Here is an 18,500-nt window from a genome sequence, read left to right on the forward strand (position 1 = left end):
AGGGGACGATGCATAGCAGAGCTGTTAATGTATTTAAAATTAGCCAATAAGAATTTCTTTTATTTTTGTGTTGAATATCATTTGGGAGTTGCTAAAAGAAAATTTCATTGAATTAATCTCTTCATGGTAGATCATTTATCATTAGATTTGGGCAATATCTGAATTTAAAAAAGCAGGATATTAATACATGAAGATAGATATGCAAAGATAAATTATTATGGATATCAGAATAGTTGTGCTGGTTTTAAGAATACTTATTGAACGACGGGAATAATGGAAGGTGTTGTTGAAGAGGATGGCAAGTGCGGAAACGAGGAAATGGAGAGAAGTCTATCCATCGGCGCGTCAAGTTTCAAAGTGGCACCCGCCCTCAGGCACCTCCCAACACTGTTACATGCACAAAAGCTTAGGATTTTCTTTCTAAATTGGCGGTTTCGACAGCTCGACGATCCTAATAACATGTGGCGACGATAGTAATTTATCAGAGGACAAAGGAATATAATACTGAGGTCTAAGAAGTCTAAGAGCTCTAAGGTTAAAGCCTGAAATGTAGAGTAACGCGTAGAGACCGAGATGTTCATGCGACCATTCCAGGAAGACTAATATTCTTCTTGATGAAAAAATGCGTGAAAGGCGAGATGTTGGCTGTAAAAACAAGGAGATACATCCTTCATGTGTGCGAGCGCTAAACGATATTTGTTCAGGAACAAATTGTTATTTTAGAAGTCACTCAAATACCTAATTATGACACTTCAGCCAAGAAAACAAGAAAATATAGACGAGGAAAATCAAAAATCGTTTATACAACAGAGACGTTAACAAACACAAATTAAAGTCGTTGTTTTTGTGCTTCGTTTGATCAGAGGTTAAAGCGGAAAGCAACGAAACGAATACCAATATAGTTCTATTCTAGTAAAATAACGGTAAAATGCATCGAGCTTTCGAGACTCCTCTTTCAGGGATGTGTGGCGTAGATTAGCTCGAATGCCCGTCAGGATCTCTTCATGCGTAGTTAAATAAGTTAAGCAGTGAAATGTAAGCATAATGAACAAATTTAATCCAGCAGACTTTACCGAATAAAGACGTTTTTTTTTAAATCTTTTCTTTGTAATGACTTTGGGAGTGAACAACAGAAATTACGCAGCAACATATATATCGGAAATTAGTGAAGCGTTAAAGTATTACGGATATTTTGTGCACATCTTCAGAAGTCTTCTTTTTTTTCTGCAAGGGAAAATAGGAAAATTCCAATGAGAGAGAGATTCAATATTTTAATATTTCAGCCTAGCAGCATAACTTTTTAGATATTAACTCTCGTACTTATGTTGATACGGATGAGCGCGGCGCCGTGAGAGGTTGCCTGCTAGTAATAGTAGCAAGGCAAATTTGATAAACTCTTAGTTTATCTAGCCAAAAAAAATGTTTAAAGCCATGTTTTATCGCTTTAGAAATGAGGATTGTACTTGTATTCTACAATTATTACTCCTAAAATATTTGAAAACTATAGCGAACCCATTTGTCAGAGGAGAATCAGGGAAAGATCAAAAGTAAAAGCTCAAAGTTTTCAGTGTTTTCTAGAAGACTACAGTAAGGTTTGCATTTATAGTGAGAGAAAACGCAGTTACTGTAAAAATAAACATGAAAAAAATATAGCGAATACTAATAAGAATTGTGTGCACTTTCGCGAAACTTTTCCATTCCATGAAAATTGTGCTGTGACACGAGTTGTCACCTGAGCTGTTAGGCTTCATACGTGCTTCTTAATGCGCACATATCTTGTGATCCTATTCCTGAGCATTATGGATATTCTATTGTTTATAAGTGTTTTGCTATCAAATATATACATTAATATAAAAATTATAAACAACTATTGTATTATATTGACTAACATTTAATGCTTACACAAATTCACTTCCTTGAATACTGTAGACAATTTCAAAGTGTTTAAGTATGGGAAAAATTGAACAATCTGTTATTCCTTGATATTTTCTGCTACTCTTTATTTCATCCAATTTTTATCTTCTTTGCGTTAGTACTTCTGGAAAGAAGAGTTAGTTTAAATATATCTTTAACATTTCTAACAACAGAGACTAAGAGACTGGAATAATTTTCGGAAACTGAAGCAATTCTTTAAACTTTGTTTTGGTGTTTGTCACTGTTCACACTTTGAATTCAACAAGAAAGTACTAAGGAGGAAAGTTGAGAAAGAAAGAAGAAAGCAGTGGAATGTAGTATGCCGTTCACAACGTTATAAATCTCATCACCCTGGGGAATTTACCGAGGCCCTCCTAAGTGAGGAGGCATCATTCAACTTCCTTCATCTATAAGAAGGAGACTATGATGTTTCATCATGATCGAGAGATGGAGAACGGAGAGAGAGGAAAAGAAAGGAAGAAAGAAAGAAAGAAAGAAAGAAAGAAAGAAAGAGAGCAAGTAAGCAAGTACAACCGTGTGCGCTCTTGGTCACCGTAAACTGGAGTAATTAACAAAATTAGCTGTCGTAAACATCATTATTTAAACCGCGTCAATCTAAATTAACAGAAACAGTAAACGATTAAGGTTTTATAGTAAACATGATTAACGGAACGCTCATTTATGTTTCATAAAAATTGCGATTATACTGCGAAGATTACATTTTTTACATTAATACAATTATAAACAATAAAAACTGAGTGTAGAACTCAACGATGGCGTTTTCTGACTTTAGTATAAACGAAGAAAAGCCAACGAAATACGTCGCTGCCTAAGAGTTCAAACAACTCCTGGACATGACTTCCATAATGTTTCTGTGGTGCCGCTAAGGTATGCATGAGTTTTTCTTCGTGTAGCATTGTTACAATTGCTCTTATACCGTGTAGAATTGAAAACCACCGGAAGATCCAAGGTTGTTCACGAATTTTACGGATCCAAACACTCTCGGCTATTTCGGTATCCATAAAACTCCATAAACGTTCTTAATTTCGTACTGTTACCATAATAGAAGAATTCAACAAAAGTCTGTGCCTTATAATAACAAATCCATTAATTAATCCACAATTATTTCTACTCTTCACTCTGAGTCAGCTCTTGAGTTTTTTTCTTTCTTTAGGGGTTCAGTGACAAATTCAAAAAGGAAAGTACATGACATTATAAATGAAATTAATAACTAATAAATTATTATTATCCACTGCCCGAAAATACCAACTAGACAATATTACGCAGCAGCTTCAAAATTCCAGAAATATAAGTATCTCTACTAACTCTACTAACTCTACTAACTGATCTCTACTAACTTGAATCCCGTCATCATTTTCCGATTTATTGTGATTGGTTACTACTCGACATTGTTAATTTTTGTATTTTTAGTTTTTTTTCAGCTCCACCAATCTCTAAGTGGTAACACGAAAAAAGGGATTGGAATAAACTCTCCTGATTCTCATCTTTTTTCTAGTAGTAGTTCGAATGAAGTGTGCAAAACTTAATGAAAAGTTTAGTAAAGCAGAGAATTTCACATATTTTTTAAATGAAAATTCATATATTGTTCCATACATGTTGTGGTCCATATCAAAGTCAAAAATTATGGTAACAAATGATAATGAAGTATCGCTTCAGATTTTTAGGCGCGTTTATATCAGTGCATTAATGAAAAGAAAAATTACCACAATTAAAAGTAACTAAACTGCTTATGGTGAAATACTTTTTCGGCGCATTCATAATGTCTAAAATAATAAAATAAATCAACTGTACGAAAAAAGTAGAGTTGAGCCTGAGAAATGAATTCTAGGGAAAATGCAATTATTTCACTTTGCAGAAGTTGATCGTATGTGTGAGTTAACTAAGATTTATATTGTGAAATTCTGGTATCGCTTAGATTTATCTTTCATGTACTTGAAGAAAAAACCTCTTCTAAATACAAATACCTAAGCACTCGGGAGATTTCCAGGATGTCCAAGCAGCTTAGATCAAAAAGTACAGGAGAAAACGTGGAACAAGAAAAAGACTAGGATAGTAATGCCATCAACGTTTGAAAATATGCAACCAGTAGATGTTTATATTTTGCCGTTTTGAAAACAAAATTACTTTAGAGTAAAATAATATTTTGTGTGTTGTTCGTTAAATAAAGTGAGAACAGTTAACATGTGGGTCCTTCACGTATGTCTTCCCTTGACACTGAGTAAGTCCTATTGGGAGTAAGAAGATATTCTATCTAGATAAGGAAACGACGACGAGGACGGCGACGACGACGACCCGCTTAAGCGAAAATACCGAGTCGATCCTACGGAGTCATAATTGCTTTTGCCGGTAAACCGCTAGATACTAGTAAATCGTTTTATATCCACGGTTAGATTGTTGTGGTCTAGGCGTCAAGGTGATGAAAATCGTGCTCCAAACAAGAACGGCGATCACCACAGAGGGAAGCGCTGAGAACGTGACAACCATATCTCATAGCAGAGAAAAAAAAAGGCCAAAAAAAGAGATCCTATTTGTGTACTGGATAGAGTTCTCGGGAAGGGGGCGAGCTCAAGCTTAGAGAATCCCACATACTCGATCTATGTACATGTACGAACAGATTTATCTGTCAGTGATGATGAAATGCCTAGGGGCAAGCATACATAGTTGTGCAATTATTGCAGCATATCGCTTTTTTTCTTCACATCAAAAACACCTCATTATTGCAGCTCGCGTAGTTCTACGATCACATCCATGATTATCATTGAATATAAGCGATTGTATATCTCTATGTTCGTTGACATTGAAATAAATATCCGACTTGTACGAATACCTAGTTTGACTGAATTGTTTTGAGTTCAACAAAAACAAGAAAAACACCATCAAAAGTGAACCACTAGTCAGACAAAGCTCAAAAATTCGCTCTTTTTTTTCGCCAAGAGACCCAGTCGTTGATTGCATAGTTTTGTTTGCCGCTTACAGCATCGTTTTCATGAGAGACCAAAGCTGAAGTTCAGAAACAGCATCACTTGACAGCTCTGACAATCCAGAGGTTATTTGGTGGAACAGCAAAAGTTGTTGGATTTACTCGTGAACTGTAAAACAACAACACATGCATTTATAGTTAGACCGATTTGACATAAAACGTATTGTATGCTAATAAGATAACAACGCTACGCTCTGCTCATATCTTTAGGTGGAAACGGTCAGGATTTTCAAGACAGAACTTAACTCTCTGGATGATTACAATACCATTTTATCTTCGTGAACAATCTTAAGCTTCCATCGATCCTGAAAATGTCGACTTTATTCGCTTTCCGTAACATAAGCTTCCGAAGTAAGTTTTATCTTTCTAATGGGTGAAAACTGCTTCTTCCAAACGAAGTGCGAAAAGATGAAATGTTAACGAACAATCCAGGAAAAATCTAGGATTAAGAGTAATAGATACTCATATGTTTAATTTGAATGATGGTCAGCATGAATCAGCCCAGAGAATGTGATAAGTCTTATTTTATTTGATTTTTTAGAATTCATGTGGGATGCAACAGTAATCCGTATTCTGCCAAAAGCTGGAAGTATTTCTTTTTGAGATGATGTCACATCATCAAAGGAGGAGGTTGCACCACGAGAAAAACTGACATTATCTGATTGGAAGCAATAATGTGATCCAGAAAAAAACAAGGACGTGTCGAAATTTGCAGCTATGGTATGAAGATTGGAAGGGTGTCAGTGTTTTTTCTGGAATATTGCCTATGTTTTGACAAATGCGCAAAAATTCCACATATAAACGGCGAATAGAAATTTGCAAGTTGTTTGTCTTAGAATCTCATGGGACTGTTTTGCAAATAAAAGAAAAACCTAGCAGTCTGTCACTCACTCGTAGAACGTTTGACATTCGAATCCAGTAGCGAAGAAAAAATGAGGTGTACGAAAAAAAGCTACTACATAGAAATTGGAGATCTCTTTTCAAAGTTTTGAAGATACTCCTTCGTTCCACGAGTACTGAATTTTATGAAAGGGATTCGTTAGTGAATTTATCTAGTAATCTTCGATAAATGGGATTCCAATGAAAGCATCCTAATTGGCAAGTTATTTTTGAATACGAGGCTGAAGGTTCAATAGTGGTTCCAGATTTCTAGTTTTAGGAGTATTTGAAATGTGAATATTTTTTGCAAAAGCATCTAGTGCTCATTATTGTGGAAAATTGGGAACATACTTTGTATAAGCAGTAAATTGTAGTGTGTATGTGCAAAGCCGGCAGGAACAGAGCACTTTTGAATAAGTGCGGTGGCCAGTTATTGTCGTTCACAATGCGGTATTATAAGCAAAGCTTTCAGACTTGCACAATTCCGAAAAAAAAAACAACAATCCACTCCTTCGCCATCCCTCACTGTGTAACATATTTCTGAAATCCGAAGAAAATTCAACTTCCGGCACACAAATGAAATACTGTTTTCTCATGATTGATAGAATTAACGTTTACAGTTGTTTGCGAAGAATTTTCGGCAAGGGAAAAAGAGTCAGTTCTCGGCTTCGTGAGGATCAGGTGACGTGAATCCTTGAAAAGAGGATAAAGCGAGAAAAAAATGTGATCGTAGCCGTTGAGTTATGAGAGAAAATTGACATAGAGGGTGGGACTAAGAAGGGCGTTTCTAAGAGAACAGAAAACTGATTGATTCATATTCAAAATTGAATGAGTAAATAAAAAAGAATGAATTTATGGCAGAACGACTACAAAAATGTTATAAAATGACGAAAATCATCTAAAAATTCCCCGTCATTTCACAAGAAAAAATGTTGGTACGACACGGTGCTGTTTCGTTTCTCAATGATGCCTTTTTGAGATAAGAATCTGCATCCAAATTCTTATTGAATTAGAAGTAGAACTACGAACAAGTTCTACCGCCATGATCATAAGCAACAGCTGTATGATCCAGAAAACACTACTGGCTCGAAACTCTATGCCAATAACAACATCGCTTCACAACTGCTCTGGACAATATTAACACTTCGGTTGGATTCCTGGGCAATCATGGAATTACCACCAAAATCACTTCCAAATAATCCATTCGGCGTAAAAAAAACGGAGATGTATGCTAGAAAAACAAGCGTTCACGGTCGAAATTAAGCATGAATGACTGAACCAGTGGACTGGAAACAGGTAAATTTGTCCATGGAACTAATGCATGTTTACATTTGTCTACTGCATTTTCTCTCGAATCTCTTCTTTTAAAAATTTTTGCTGTAACTTTAAGATTTTTTTGCAAACAATTTTCTGTATTCTTTGCTGATGATGGTTATAACGAATAAGCACAGTTGAAAGATTCTATATTTTATATTTTTAGAAAATAAAGTTTTATGCGTGACCTATTCGAAAGCGGTCAGGTCATGTTCTTGGAATACTCAGTGTGCTAATAGCGGACTGCGATCGAACGGAATCCTTATCGAATTTGTATGAAATTTCTTAGTCGTAGGAATTTTTCATGACTTTTTGAATGCAATTAAGCCTGGTCCTCTCTTCATTTGTAATACTCACTCACTTTTTTCTATTATTTTGATATTTACATACATCATCAAAGTCTTTGATATTTTCCCCGCTTCTAACCCTAACTTTAATATACGGAAACGATATTAGTTCTACAGTATTATAAAAAATTAGTATCTTGAGAATTCCACTATGTTCTCTAACTGCACTAAGTTACGGTTTAGATTATCATTCGAAAATCAACAATATTTCAACAAGTTCAAACGTCAGAACCTTAAGAAGAAACAAAACTTTTGTATTTTGATCATTTGTTGATCATTCGATTATCGACTGTTCAACGGAAATTTCTGAGAAAAACACAGTATGTACAGTACTATCCCACAATTTTTAAAAAAGCAATTCAACTCCAATCAAGAAATAAAAAGATGCCTCCTGTGATTTTTTTTTCTTAGTCAGAAGAGTGAAACTTTTCAAACTCTCGATGTTTTATTTATAAATACTCAGGTAATTGAACGGTCAAATTGAAGAAGCTGAATTCGGACACGCTGAATCCGCCAGCGTGTCCGAAACTAATTTAAAAATAGTTTTCTTCTTTTTTTCTGACACTCACAGCATTCTTCGGATGAGAATTCTTCATCTGTCTCCATCTGTATCCTTTAGAAGTGAAGTAATTTGCTCGTCAAAAAGATGAGATCTGTCAGAATGTACGTCAACCATGAGAGGGCTTTCGTTAACTTCCTTGCTGTCATGGATTTCCATGGAAAATTAGAGGAGATGGTGGTAAACGAAGCAAGCGTCACATGTGCATCTTCTATGTGCATCCAAACATCTGACAACAAATGCAAAATAACAACGACAGCCATCTCATGGTCCTTTCGTTGCAATGTATGCAAATTGCAAAAACATCAACATAGGTGTTAATCGTATAATTGCAAATTAGTTATTGATCTATGATACGGAACTCAACTGTATACGGAAGAAAAACTGTTCACAATTTCTCACCCGAAAAGAATAATTTTATGAAATTTGAGACTGGCATGATAATTAGAATGCATTAGACGTATAAGCCTGGAAAAAGTTTGTTTGAGGAAACTCTAGAAAAACTCTGTTGCGAGGCTGAGTCTAAGTGAATAATTATCGGAGGATTTACGATAAGAAAAATGAGATGTGTGCTGTCGGATGGATGTGATGTAGAATTTTTTTCAAATAATGGATTAATTCACAAATTATATTGAAATTTCTTTAAGTGATCATTATAATTAGGAGAAGAGAAAAGAAAAACGGATTTCCGTTCTATCGTAAAAACAACGAATATACTCAACTGGTGCGTAAAGATGCATAATTTTCTGGCTGGAACTAGTCGCCTAGCCATTAACAATTGTCCAATGCATATTCGATTTATTTGTCTCTATGGAAGCGTTGGAATAGTAGAAATTCAAGAAAATAAGCTCTATTGAACTCAATATTTTACAAAGTACAATACTAATTGAAGATTTTTGTCGGAGATTTTGTCGATCACAAAACTAAAGCACGACAAAGGAATTTTATTTCGAAGAAAAAAGCACTACCCGTCTTTTTCCATGCCACAAATTTCTTCATACAAAAGAACGCAACAAGACGAAATAAAGTCGAGTCAGTAAAATTTACAAAAATCTGAATCTAACGATTTCGAAAAAGGAATGAGAAGGACACACGTAGAAAGCAACGCTTTCTTTGTGCGCTCAAGGAAGGCCGCTGCGGAGCAGCGAAATTTTAATCAGTTACGGAGGATTTGGATGAGATGATGAGTCATGAAGCGAAAACAAGTTGAACTGGACCGAAGCTGGTACGTAAACAAATTCAAAAATACCCAATTTGTTCTACGAATGAAAGTATGAAACATAGCAAAAGAAGAAAAGAAAATTAAATATGCAGGATTATTAGAGGGATAAAAGGTATTAGTGCAATTCTATAATCAGCAAGATTGTTCACTGTAAGATGAGGAGGAGTTCTCGGTATGGAATTCTGATTGCGTTCGCCTTCTTCCTGAAAAAAGAAAATTCTTAAGCTAGACATCGTTAATACTTGTAAGCCGTTGAGTCAGTTTATGGGCGGATATGAAAGCGTAAATCTCACCTGTTGTTTTTTAGTAGCTCTGGGACGTGAATCCTGAATTCCACTGACTAAATGATGGAAATTGCAGAGATGACTATCGCATATGCAATGCTTACTTAGAGGTTCGCTCGTGTTTTTCAAATATTCTGTAGTACATCCGAGACTGATTTTCTGGAAAGAAGTTAGGAGTTTGTTACAAAGATAATATTTTTTCCAATCTGAATTGGTTCTCACATTATCGTCGTCAACTTTGAGGCAACCAGCTAAAAGTTCGAATCGAGGCCTCGTTGTTCCAACAAATTCATCGTGTTCCGAGAAATCGTGCTTGAAATCAACGCTTTCGAGTACGATTTCAGATGTAGTGAGTGAAATAAAGCAGAATTGTCCTTCACATGTTGTCGACCTTAAAAAAATATATTATTTGCAGAATGTGTTTAGCACACTTTACTACAATTACTACTTGCTAAAAGTAATAAACTGCGTACTTTTTGAAAACCTCTTGTCCGAATGATTTACTTGATTTGTGACTTAGACTATAGCAGTAGTTTTGTTCATCCTGACGCCTTTCGATCACTTTTTTCACCTGAAAGGAAATAATTTGATCAATATTACCGACTACCTGTGACATTTAATCATACAATTCTACGTAAGGCGACTTGAAGTGAGAATAAATTCTTAGTATCATAAAAAAAATTGTGCTATAATTCAAAACTACAAAATGGTGAGTGTGGAAAATGGTGAATAATTCGTTTTTCACATGGGACACATTTACGTTAAAAAAAATCTACTGAATTAAAAAAGGAGAAACCATTGATACATGGAAATTTAGAAAAATTAGAAGAAAGAGGAAATTAGAAGAGGAATCAAAACAAAGTTCTAAGTTTCTTCTAATGACCAACTTGACACAAACTAAAAAAAATCTCCAAAATTCTGGTGTTTTTTTTTAAAAGACCAAATAAGTGAACCATGTACGTTCGGGATCTCAGCGACTACTTTCTTAACTTGTGTTTTTAAAGCTGACCTTGCGAGCTACAGGAGAGAACAATCACATATTCCAAAAGAACCCAGGATAATCTACACGATTCTATAACTGTTTTCTAATTCTCAGAAAAAGATATTAAATTTAAAGATAGCATCTTATTCCGAACATTTTCTTCCTTTTCTCCGACATTTTCCTCTTCTACCTTGGCTCCCACATGTCTGCATTCACCACCTCGAATGCACTCGAAATGAACTATTTCTTCACCTGTTTTATATAATATTATCCTCAATGAGGATAACTCCCATGCGTGAAATGGAATTATTGAGCATGTCAATTCTTCTTCTTAAATCTAATGCTTTCAGTTGTTGTTGTTGCGGTTGTTGTTGTTGTTGTTTATAAGGCTAAGTGAAGACCTGAGACGCTCAAGGAGATTGTCGAGCAGTCTTCTGCGTGAAGCATTTAAAATGATTAAGCTCGGGTTCTGTAGATAATTCTTATTGCCATCAAGACTCTTTTTTAGATGAATCCGCTTTCAGGAATATTATTTAGCAATCCGATGGACGTGAGGTAGAGTAATCACACGAAATTTTTCCAGTTTTTTTCCGAAAATCTCGCAGATTGCATTATGTGCACGTAATAAATTTCCTGCTGTACCTTATAGATTTCTTATGATAGTCGCACAAAAGAAGAAAAGCATATTTTCCAAGTATTATCAAATGTTATCAAACTCAGTAACTCAGTAATTGTTACGAGTTCTGACTGAAAAACCTTCTTCAGAAAAATTTTATAGAAAACTGGATATCGTATACACATCGCACATGATTAATTTATATGTACGCCATAAGAATATAATACGCAATACATATATGATACACAAGGTGTATATAAGATTTCTGTCCCTTTATTAAAAAGAAATCCAGAAAAATTTTATTGGTAGGGATGCCAGCAGTTTATTTTTTCACTATTTATTTTGTTAGATTTCGTTCTACACTTGACAATTTTCCACACAACATTTTTTTGAAATTCCCGCTTAACAATTCCAGATGTTTCTCTGTTATAACAATAATTTTCTGCAAATTCCACTTTTTTTTTTAGAAAAATCTTTTTCTCAGTGTAACAATTAAAAAACGTTTTTTTGACAAATAATATTAAATAGCAATGCTCCTATTTTCATTAATACCTGGAAATTCCTTGTCTTGTTGAGTTCGTTGCACATTCCTGACGGTTGCGTACAAGTGCATCCATTCATAACCGTTGCTGGTGTCGCTTCATATCTAGAAATATGACGTAATTTTTACATGGATACAAAGAACTGGATCAATATTCTGCTAGTGTACTGACTATAATGAATCTATGGATTTCACCTTAACCCAATAGAGGTCATTGAGATTACTAGATACATGAATTCGTTCATTTTTTTCAACTCATTAATTATTCTTGGAAGCTTTACATAATTTTGGATTACTTAAAGAATGCGACAATTCACTAATATTTCTAGAAGAATCTATATGAAACTGTTCCCTATGGAATATTGTTCTAAACAGCAAATGCAACAGTAATATAATAAATATTGTAATGTATAAAAATCTGAGAATGTTTTACAAGTTGTTACACATTTTCATTTTCCTATATTTTAACTGGAATGCTGAACTTGTCTTTTCAAAAAAAAAATTGAAATTGGGAAAAAATTGGAATTAAATAAAAGGAGATGAATGATCTAAAAGATTTTGATGCAATGTTTTGAGAAAGCAGAACATTTAATTGTCGAACCTTGCACATATAAGAGATCCTTGATAATCCAAGTAGTTCCCCATTCTAAGGAATGACTGTAATCGTGGAAAACCAAGTCCGCAACCCTTAAAAAATTTCCATTGATCTGAAAACCCAGAGTTTTCATTTTACAATTCTTCCCTCATCTGAAACAATGTATTTATTATAAACATCGTTTAAATGTTTTGTTTTAAATTTGTTGAAGTTCCCTATCTTCCAGTAAATGCTCACTTCTTTCAGGTGGTTTGAAAAAGAAGAAAGGGTAAGAGTGAATGTCCTTTCTACATACAAAATATGGGGAAAGGACCTCCAACACAATGGTTCGAACCTTTTTTCACTGGTTCCTAAGCACGATTTGAAAATTTTCTATGATTGATGTTAAAATAGATCTTTTTTTTCATTTCTGAAGTAATTTTAATGGAGAGCACACAAATATTAGGACTCAACAGCGGGGTGTTTACTCTTCAACAAGAAAAAAACAGATACAAATTTCAATTTCTAGGAGATTGAATGTGGAACTACCACTTAGAGTAGAGGTAAACATTACAAACTATATAATAAATAGTGTAGTAATGTAGTAAAACAAATGCATATTTTTTCAGAAAACGTCCTTGTTTTATAGTCTGGTATCTTAGATAGAAAAAGGTTCTATAGGAAAAAATAGAAAAGAAGACTTTCTTTGGAACATTTTAGTGTAAAATTGATTGGAAATCGTTCAGTATCAAACCTGTTCAACACCATCAAAATCAACGACACAATAGTTTCCTCTACACTTCCTTAAACAATTTTCGCTAGGACAACGTTCTCCTTGACGTTCCGAGCACGCACAACATTCTACCGTTGGAAGGCGATTTGTCATGAAGTTATTCATCTGAAAAAGTAAAATTTTCTTGCAGATCCACAAATATTGATTCACATATTCTTCAACAACAAAGGATTTCTTCTTCCGTTTTCTGAAGCTATTATCATGATTTTCTGTTCACCAGCGCTACGATGCTGTATTAATTTTCCACAGTTTTTCATGTCATACATTAATGTTTAAGGTAAGGGCATGTTTACATGTTTAAGAACTTTTGTTTTCCACAACAAAACTTCCATCACTCTATGATGATTATGTCAGAGTTAAGTTTCAAAACATACACATTCTTCAAATCAGCTATATCGCTATTTTATGTCCCTCAAGAGGATATCGCATCCAAAACAAAGTAATCTCAACAACTAATGTTGTGTTATAAACAGGAACGGAAGGGGAACATCGAGACGAGCACGAACATCCCAAATCCCTTGATTGCACCGTATTGGTGCGCGTATCTTGTCGCTGAATCCAATTTTATCGTCCAGGAAATGGCGACCGATTTGCTGCGGCCACAAGTCACATGCACTTGCCAGATTAGAACAATGGCTTCCGCCACTAATAGTCACGGAACTGCTCGACCCGCGATTATTACTAGCGCAAGGATCAGCGAAAATTCTAAGTTTCCAACTTCTTGTGGATATGAATAACTTTGTCGTGAAATGAGCGTCGAAGGCTGAATTGGTTTCAAGAAGGATCTTTGTATTTTCAGGATAGAAAAAAAACGGAATTTCCATTTTGTTACCATTTTCAAATTCTCTACTTTCCTTCAGGGTATAGATAACAAAGAAAAGAATCAAAGAAGTTTATTAAGATTTATTGCTCGCAGAAAAGAAATAAAACCTAGAACACTGTTCAGCTATCCAGAACTCTTCCAGTACTTTCAATTTTTGCGAAATCTCTTAGCGAAACCGAATGTAACCAAGTTCTTTAGTTGAGCACTGGATTTTGACCCGATTTTGCGGTTTCTAGCGGTTTTTGATTTCCTACACACTTCAGAAAATGAAGATGGTAACATTGTGAAAATTTAGGTTATTCTACGGAATCATTTTCTTGGACGAAAAAAATTCTTTGAAACCATTAAACTATTTTCATTTTCTAGAAGCTATAACTATTAATCATTTGTTTAAGTAGCGGTTAAATGTCGCGATATTTACCATGAATGGACCGAGGAGGACGTGGTGAAAACAAATTTTCAGATTATCTTCATGAATCACATCGGAAGCGATTCTTAAGAAACTAAGTTAAATCTTTTTGAAAAAAGAAAACATGTAGGAAATTAATGATAGAACGGATAAAATGAAAGATTTCTATGAAATGAAGGAGAATTTTCGGAGAAAAACTCAAGTATTTCAATGGTTTTATGCTTCAAGATTGAGAGATGTGGAAATATTCAAACGCGATGTTGTGAAAGCAACAGCAACCCGCATTCAATCATCGAAAAATTATATTTTCAAAATACACTCTTGTCTTGCTCAATCCGGACGCCAATCGCGACTCTAGTGTCACCATTTCGGGGACCGTTGCAGCCTCTGCGACTTGCAATATACGGCTGTGTTTTTCAGGAGTATTTGAAAGTGATTAAAATATATTATTATTATTATAGTATTTGAAAATGATCATAATGACTAGACATAGTGAACGAGATCAACAATTTATGATTAGCACAGAAATATCAGTGAACATTTTTAGTAATATTTTTTAGCGACCAAATGCGATTTTTTTTTGAAATTTTTTTTATAACATTTTAATACTCCTCTAATCGCCTACCGAGATAGACCCAAAATGTATCCTATAACATTTTAATAGCCGGCTTTCCTTCATTTGCAAGAAATAAGGACAAAATTTCAAAAAAAAATTTCGAGATTCTCGCGATCTACAATCAGCGCAATTCGTCATAATTTCTCCTGATAGTAGCACAGAAAAAAAGACAAAAAGGTTTACCAACAATTGTAAAACATTATTAATTATTTGTGGCCATCTGTAGCGGTAGATCGCATCTTAGGATCAATATTGGCTGATGTTTCCAGATGGTTTTTCAGCGAAAGACATTTGAGAATGAAAAAAAAATGCGTAGTTAAGTCATGTTTTTAATTTTTAAAAATGAAATGAAATTTCGTTACAGAATTCTCTAACTCTTCCTATTGGAGTGCAATGGTGAATAACACAGTTTTCTTCAACAATTTCTGTTGAATTTTGTTCTACGCAAATAGCAAAAAAAAGCTAAACAGTTGCGTGTTCCGGAAAAAAAACGATTGATTAGTGAAAGGATCCTACAATGACACGACGAAACCATTCACAGTTGTCTCTTAGATTTTTTTGTTGAAAGGGCGGCCGACGTTTTGAAAATTGAGATACAGAAAACTCAATGACCTCACCGTTTCAGTAAATAATATAATAAAGGGAAGTTAAAAGAAGGAATTAGAAGGATTATGGAGGATTCCTACTGTGTATGTAGAGAATGAAAGAATTTGTTCAAATTCGTAGAATCTATCTTTTTTTTTCTAACTTTTTCAGCGTTTCATCGATTCTAGGCATAGATCTCAGGAAGCTTCTATTCACTGGAAATCTGCACTTTACCGCACTAATTAGCAAGAAAAAAAAATCAACGTTTTCAACTCATGCGGTCTCATGCAGACAGTTTCTGGAAGTACCGAAGAGCCATGTTTTTTTTTTTATTTTCAAATTTTTGTTCTTTTTAATGGGATGCTGTGCGCAATGGACACCAAAAAAGTGAAGAAAAGTGGTTTTTTCTCTTTAAGATAGAAGTCCACCATTGATCGACATCCAGCGTGGACAGTTTAAAAAAAATCAGAGAAGAGATATTATCAGTTTTTTTTTTACTCATCATAATGGATCAATACCTTATGTCTTGTATTGCATTCGTCTTCTTCACAGAAGCAGTGAAGTGTTTCATAGTTGCTAGCATACTGACAACCTTTCTGTCCACCAGGTATATCCGTAATACATCCTTTCTGGAAAACAGGCATATAAAAACACTAAGCGATAAGTTAGAAAAATATTTCTTCCATTTTATATTTTTTTTTCTACAAAAAACAAAACATACCTGCATAATTGCAGTTTTTTCATCGGAGAATATTTCAATCTTTGCAAAACATGCTTCACCCATACACATATCATCCGGTTTCGAGGTACAATCGCACGCAACTGGGTCAACCTATGAAAGTGATTCTCATTCGAATCGTAAAAGAAACTGTTTGTATCGGAAACAACACATTATCCGAGAATGTGCACAATTTTATGGAAATTTTAAGACGTTCTCGTGTCAAAAATAGGTCAACATTTATCATCTCAACGCGTAAATGACGTCACTTTACATTTTAATTATTAACATTTTATTACATTTCTCAGAAATTTTTAAAAAATAACCGAAGAGTTCTGTTTTGCTTAGAAAAATGCTCTGTTTGCCTATATACAAATGCAAACATGTTCTCGTCTAGAAGATCTTCCGGGCCAAAGGCCGGAATTTCCTTCAGCATAATTTTTGGTCGCATCTACAGATCAAAAACTTGGATAATTACCTGGATTTCTACAAAAAAATTGAGTTAGATGATTCACAGGCACTGTTCAACGTATCTTATTATGCTTGTGTAGATTAATGTAGGATCGCATGAAAAGCTTTAGTTCTACATACATATTTACTCACGAAATGTGTAAATACCGTAGAATATCGTAGTAAAATTTCTTTCTAAGAATTCACATCAAATTTTACAGAAACTAAAACACATTCAGAGCTGTTGTATTTTCGAATTATTACAATCTTTTCGTTCCTGTAGTTGGAATTTTTCCTTATAAATATATTTGTCTCACATCTGCAACGTTGATCGTTCTTTGTGAGAAATGCAAAACATAAAAAAAGCAATATTCCACTCAAAGTTGATTTTCATTTGAGATAATAACTTCTGTAGAAAAATGTGCAAAATTGCAAAAAAATCCCAAATTTGCACGGATATCAAGACTTAGCACACCTATTCTTATTCTTTTACAATATTCTTACACAAAAACATTCAATTATGGTAGTAAATTCTTCGTCTAAAAGGAGAAAAGTTGCTGCCATGAAACTCCGGGATCTTCCAAACATTGTGAAATTCTTTCATTGAACCAATATGTAACTCTTATAGAGGAAAAAACCTCACTCACTCCGAGAAGAAAGATGAGTTTTACGAAAATAATCCTTTTCATTCCATACATGATGTCTAAAGGTCGTTAATGTGCAAGAACATAAATCCTTGACTATGGTGCTATTTAGTAGAGGACATACTCGAACAAGAAAATTAGAACCTCGTTTTTGTATGATTTCTAGGTAGGACGAACTATTTTTCAAAGCTGTGTACCTTTGATCCTTGAATTGTTGGACAGTGTGATAAACAAGAATGACATTTAACTTCTCCGATAACATGGTTCGGGAGAAGAAGTAGAAGAAGCCAAACCATAATACCTGAAAATTGTAACAAATAAGAATTTCTATGTATATTCCAATGAGAAACAATTGTAACTGAGCGGGAGTTCTTAAAGATACAATTTGATTTTCTTTAATCCTAAAGTTTCCTATTATTTGCTCAGTTCCGAGGATAGAAAGATATATTTATTTGCTATTGACAGGGAAACCCTAAAAATTTTAAATTAACCAGGTACAAAACACAAAATTAGTCTAGGTAATCGACTATAATAATTGAAAAACGATTTGGAGAAATGAAGAGGAGTATTGGAGAATATATTTTAAAAAAAAATGAGGTCCCACTGTTTATATGTACATCCGTAAACTCTCAACTCTACATTATTTTGTTTTCACAGCGAAAATTGTCTGAAAATAAAAATTTACAGAATAAAACATGCACATGAAAAAGCTTTTAATTTTTAATCATACTGCAGCATATTTTCAATGAGATACTGAATATTATAGATATAATTCCGGGTATAGCAAGGATTAAAGTGCTGGAACGTTGAATAACGTATTTCTCAATAATTAAACGAAAATAGCTATAGATATAGGAGGGAAAAAATTGCTCAGAAGAGATGAGCTTGTTGGAGTGCATCGAACAGGAAGAATTTACGGAATATTTGATGTGTGAAATGAGTGATGAACAGCAGCACTAACGAGGACGACACCTCGTGATTCCGGCGAAGCAGAAATTTCCTTTTCAAAACATCACAAAAACTCTTGTACATGAAAGAATGTGGTAAACGAATAAAATGGCCATAAATATCCACGGCAAGGTGCGCCGACGTACATAGATTCTAATCGCATTGGCGGCCTTCCAGTATATCTACCGCACTCGGAACGAGATGAGTCCTCGAACCTACATTATAGGACAATATTGTTATCCTGAATGTCACATCCGTATGCGATCAAATTGACAGGGATT

At 34.4% G+C, this 18,500-nt stretch overlaps 1 protein-coding gene across 1 annotated transcript; it reads right to left on the reverse strand.

The window, feature by feature from the left end:
* Positions 1 to 9,316: 9,316 nt before the first annotated feature.
* RB195_025793 (uncharacterized protein) lies at positions 9,317 to 17,567 on the reverse strand (the record flags this gene model as incomplete). Its single annotated transcript, XM_064214085.1, has 10 exons — positions 9,317 to 9,439; positions 9,530 to 9,679; positions 9,743 to 9,911; positions 9,994 to 10,091; positions 11,671 to 11,764; positions 12,261 to 12,346; positions 12,988 to 13,131; positions 15,978 to 16,088; positions 16,181 to 16,291; positions 17,469 to 17,567. 10 exons carry the CDS (start codon positions 17,565 to 17,567, stop codon positions 9,317 to 9,319), a joined length of 1,185 nt encoding a protein of 394 aa, XP_064069966.1.
* Between the last annotated feature and the right edge of the window lie 933 nt (positions 17,568 to 18,500).

The sequence above is a fragment of the Necator americanus genome, chromosome X (assembly GCF_031761385.1).
Source record: "Necator americanus strain Aroian chromosome X, whole genome shotgun sequence".
Classification (NCBI taxonomy): domain Eukaryota; kingdom Metazoa; phylum Nematoda; class Chromadorea; order Rhabditida; family Ancylostomatidae; genus Necator; species Necator americanus.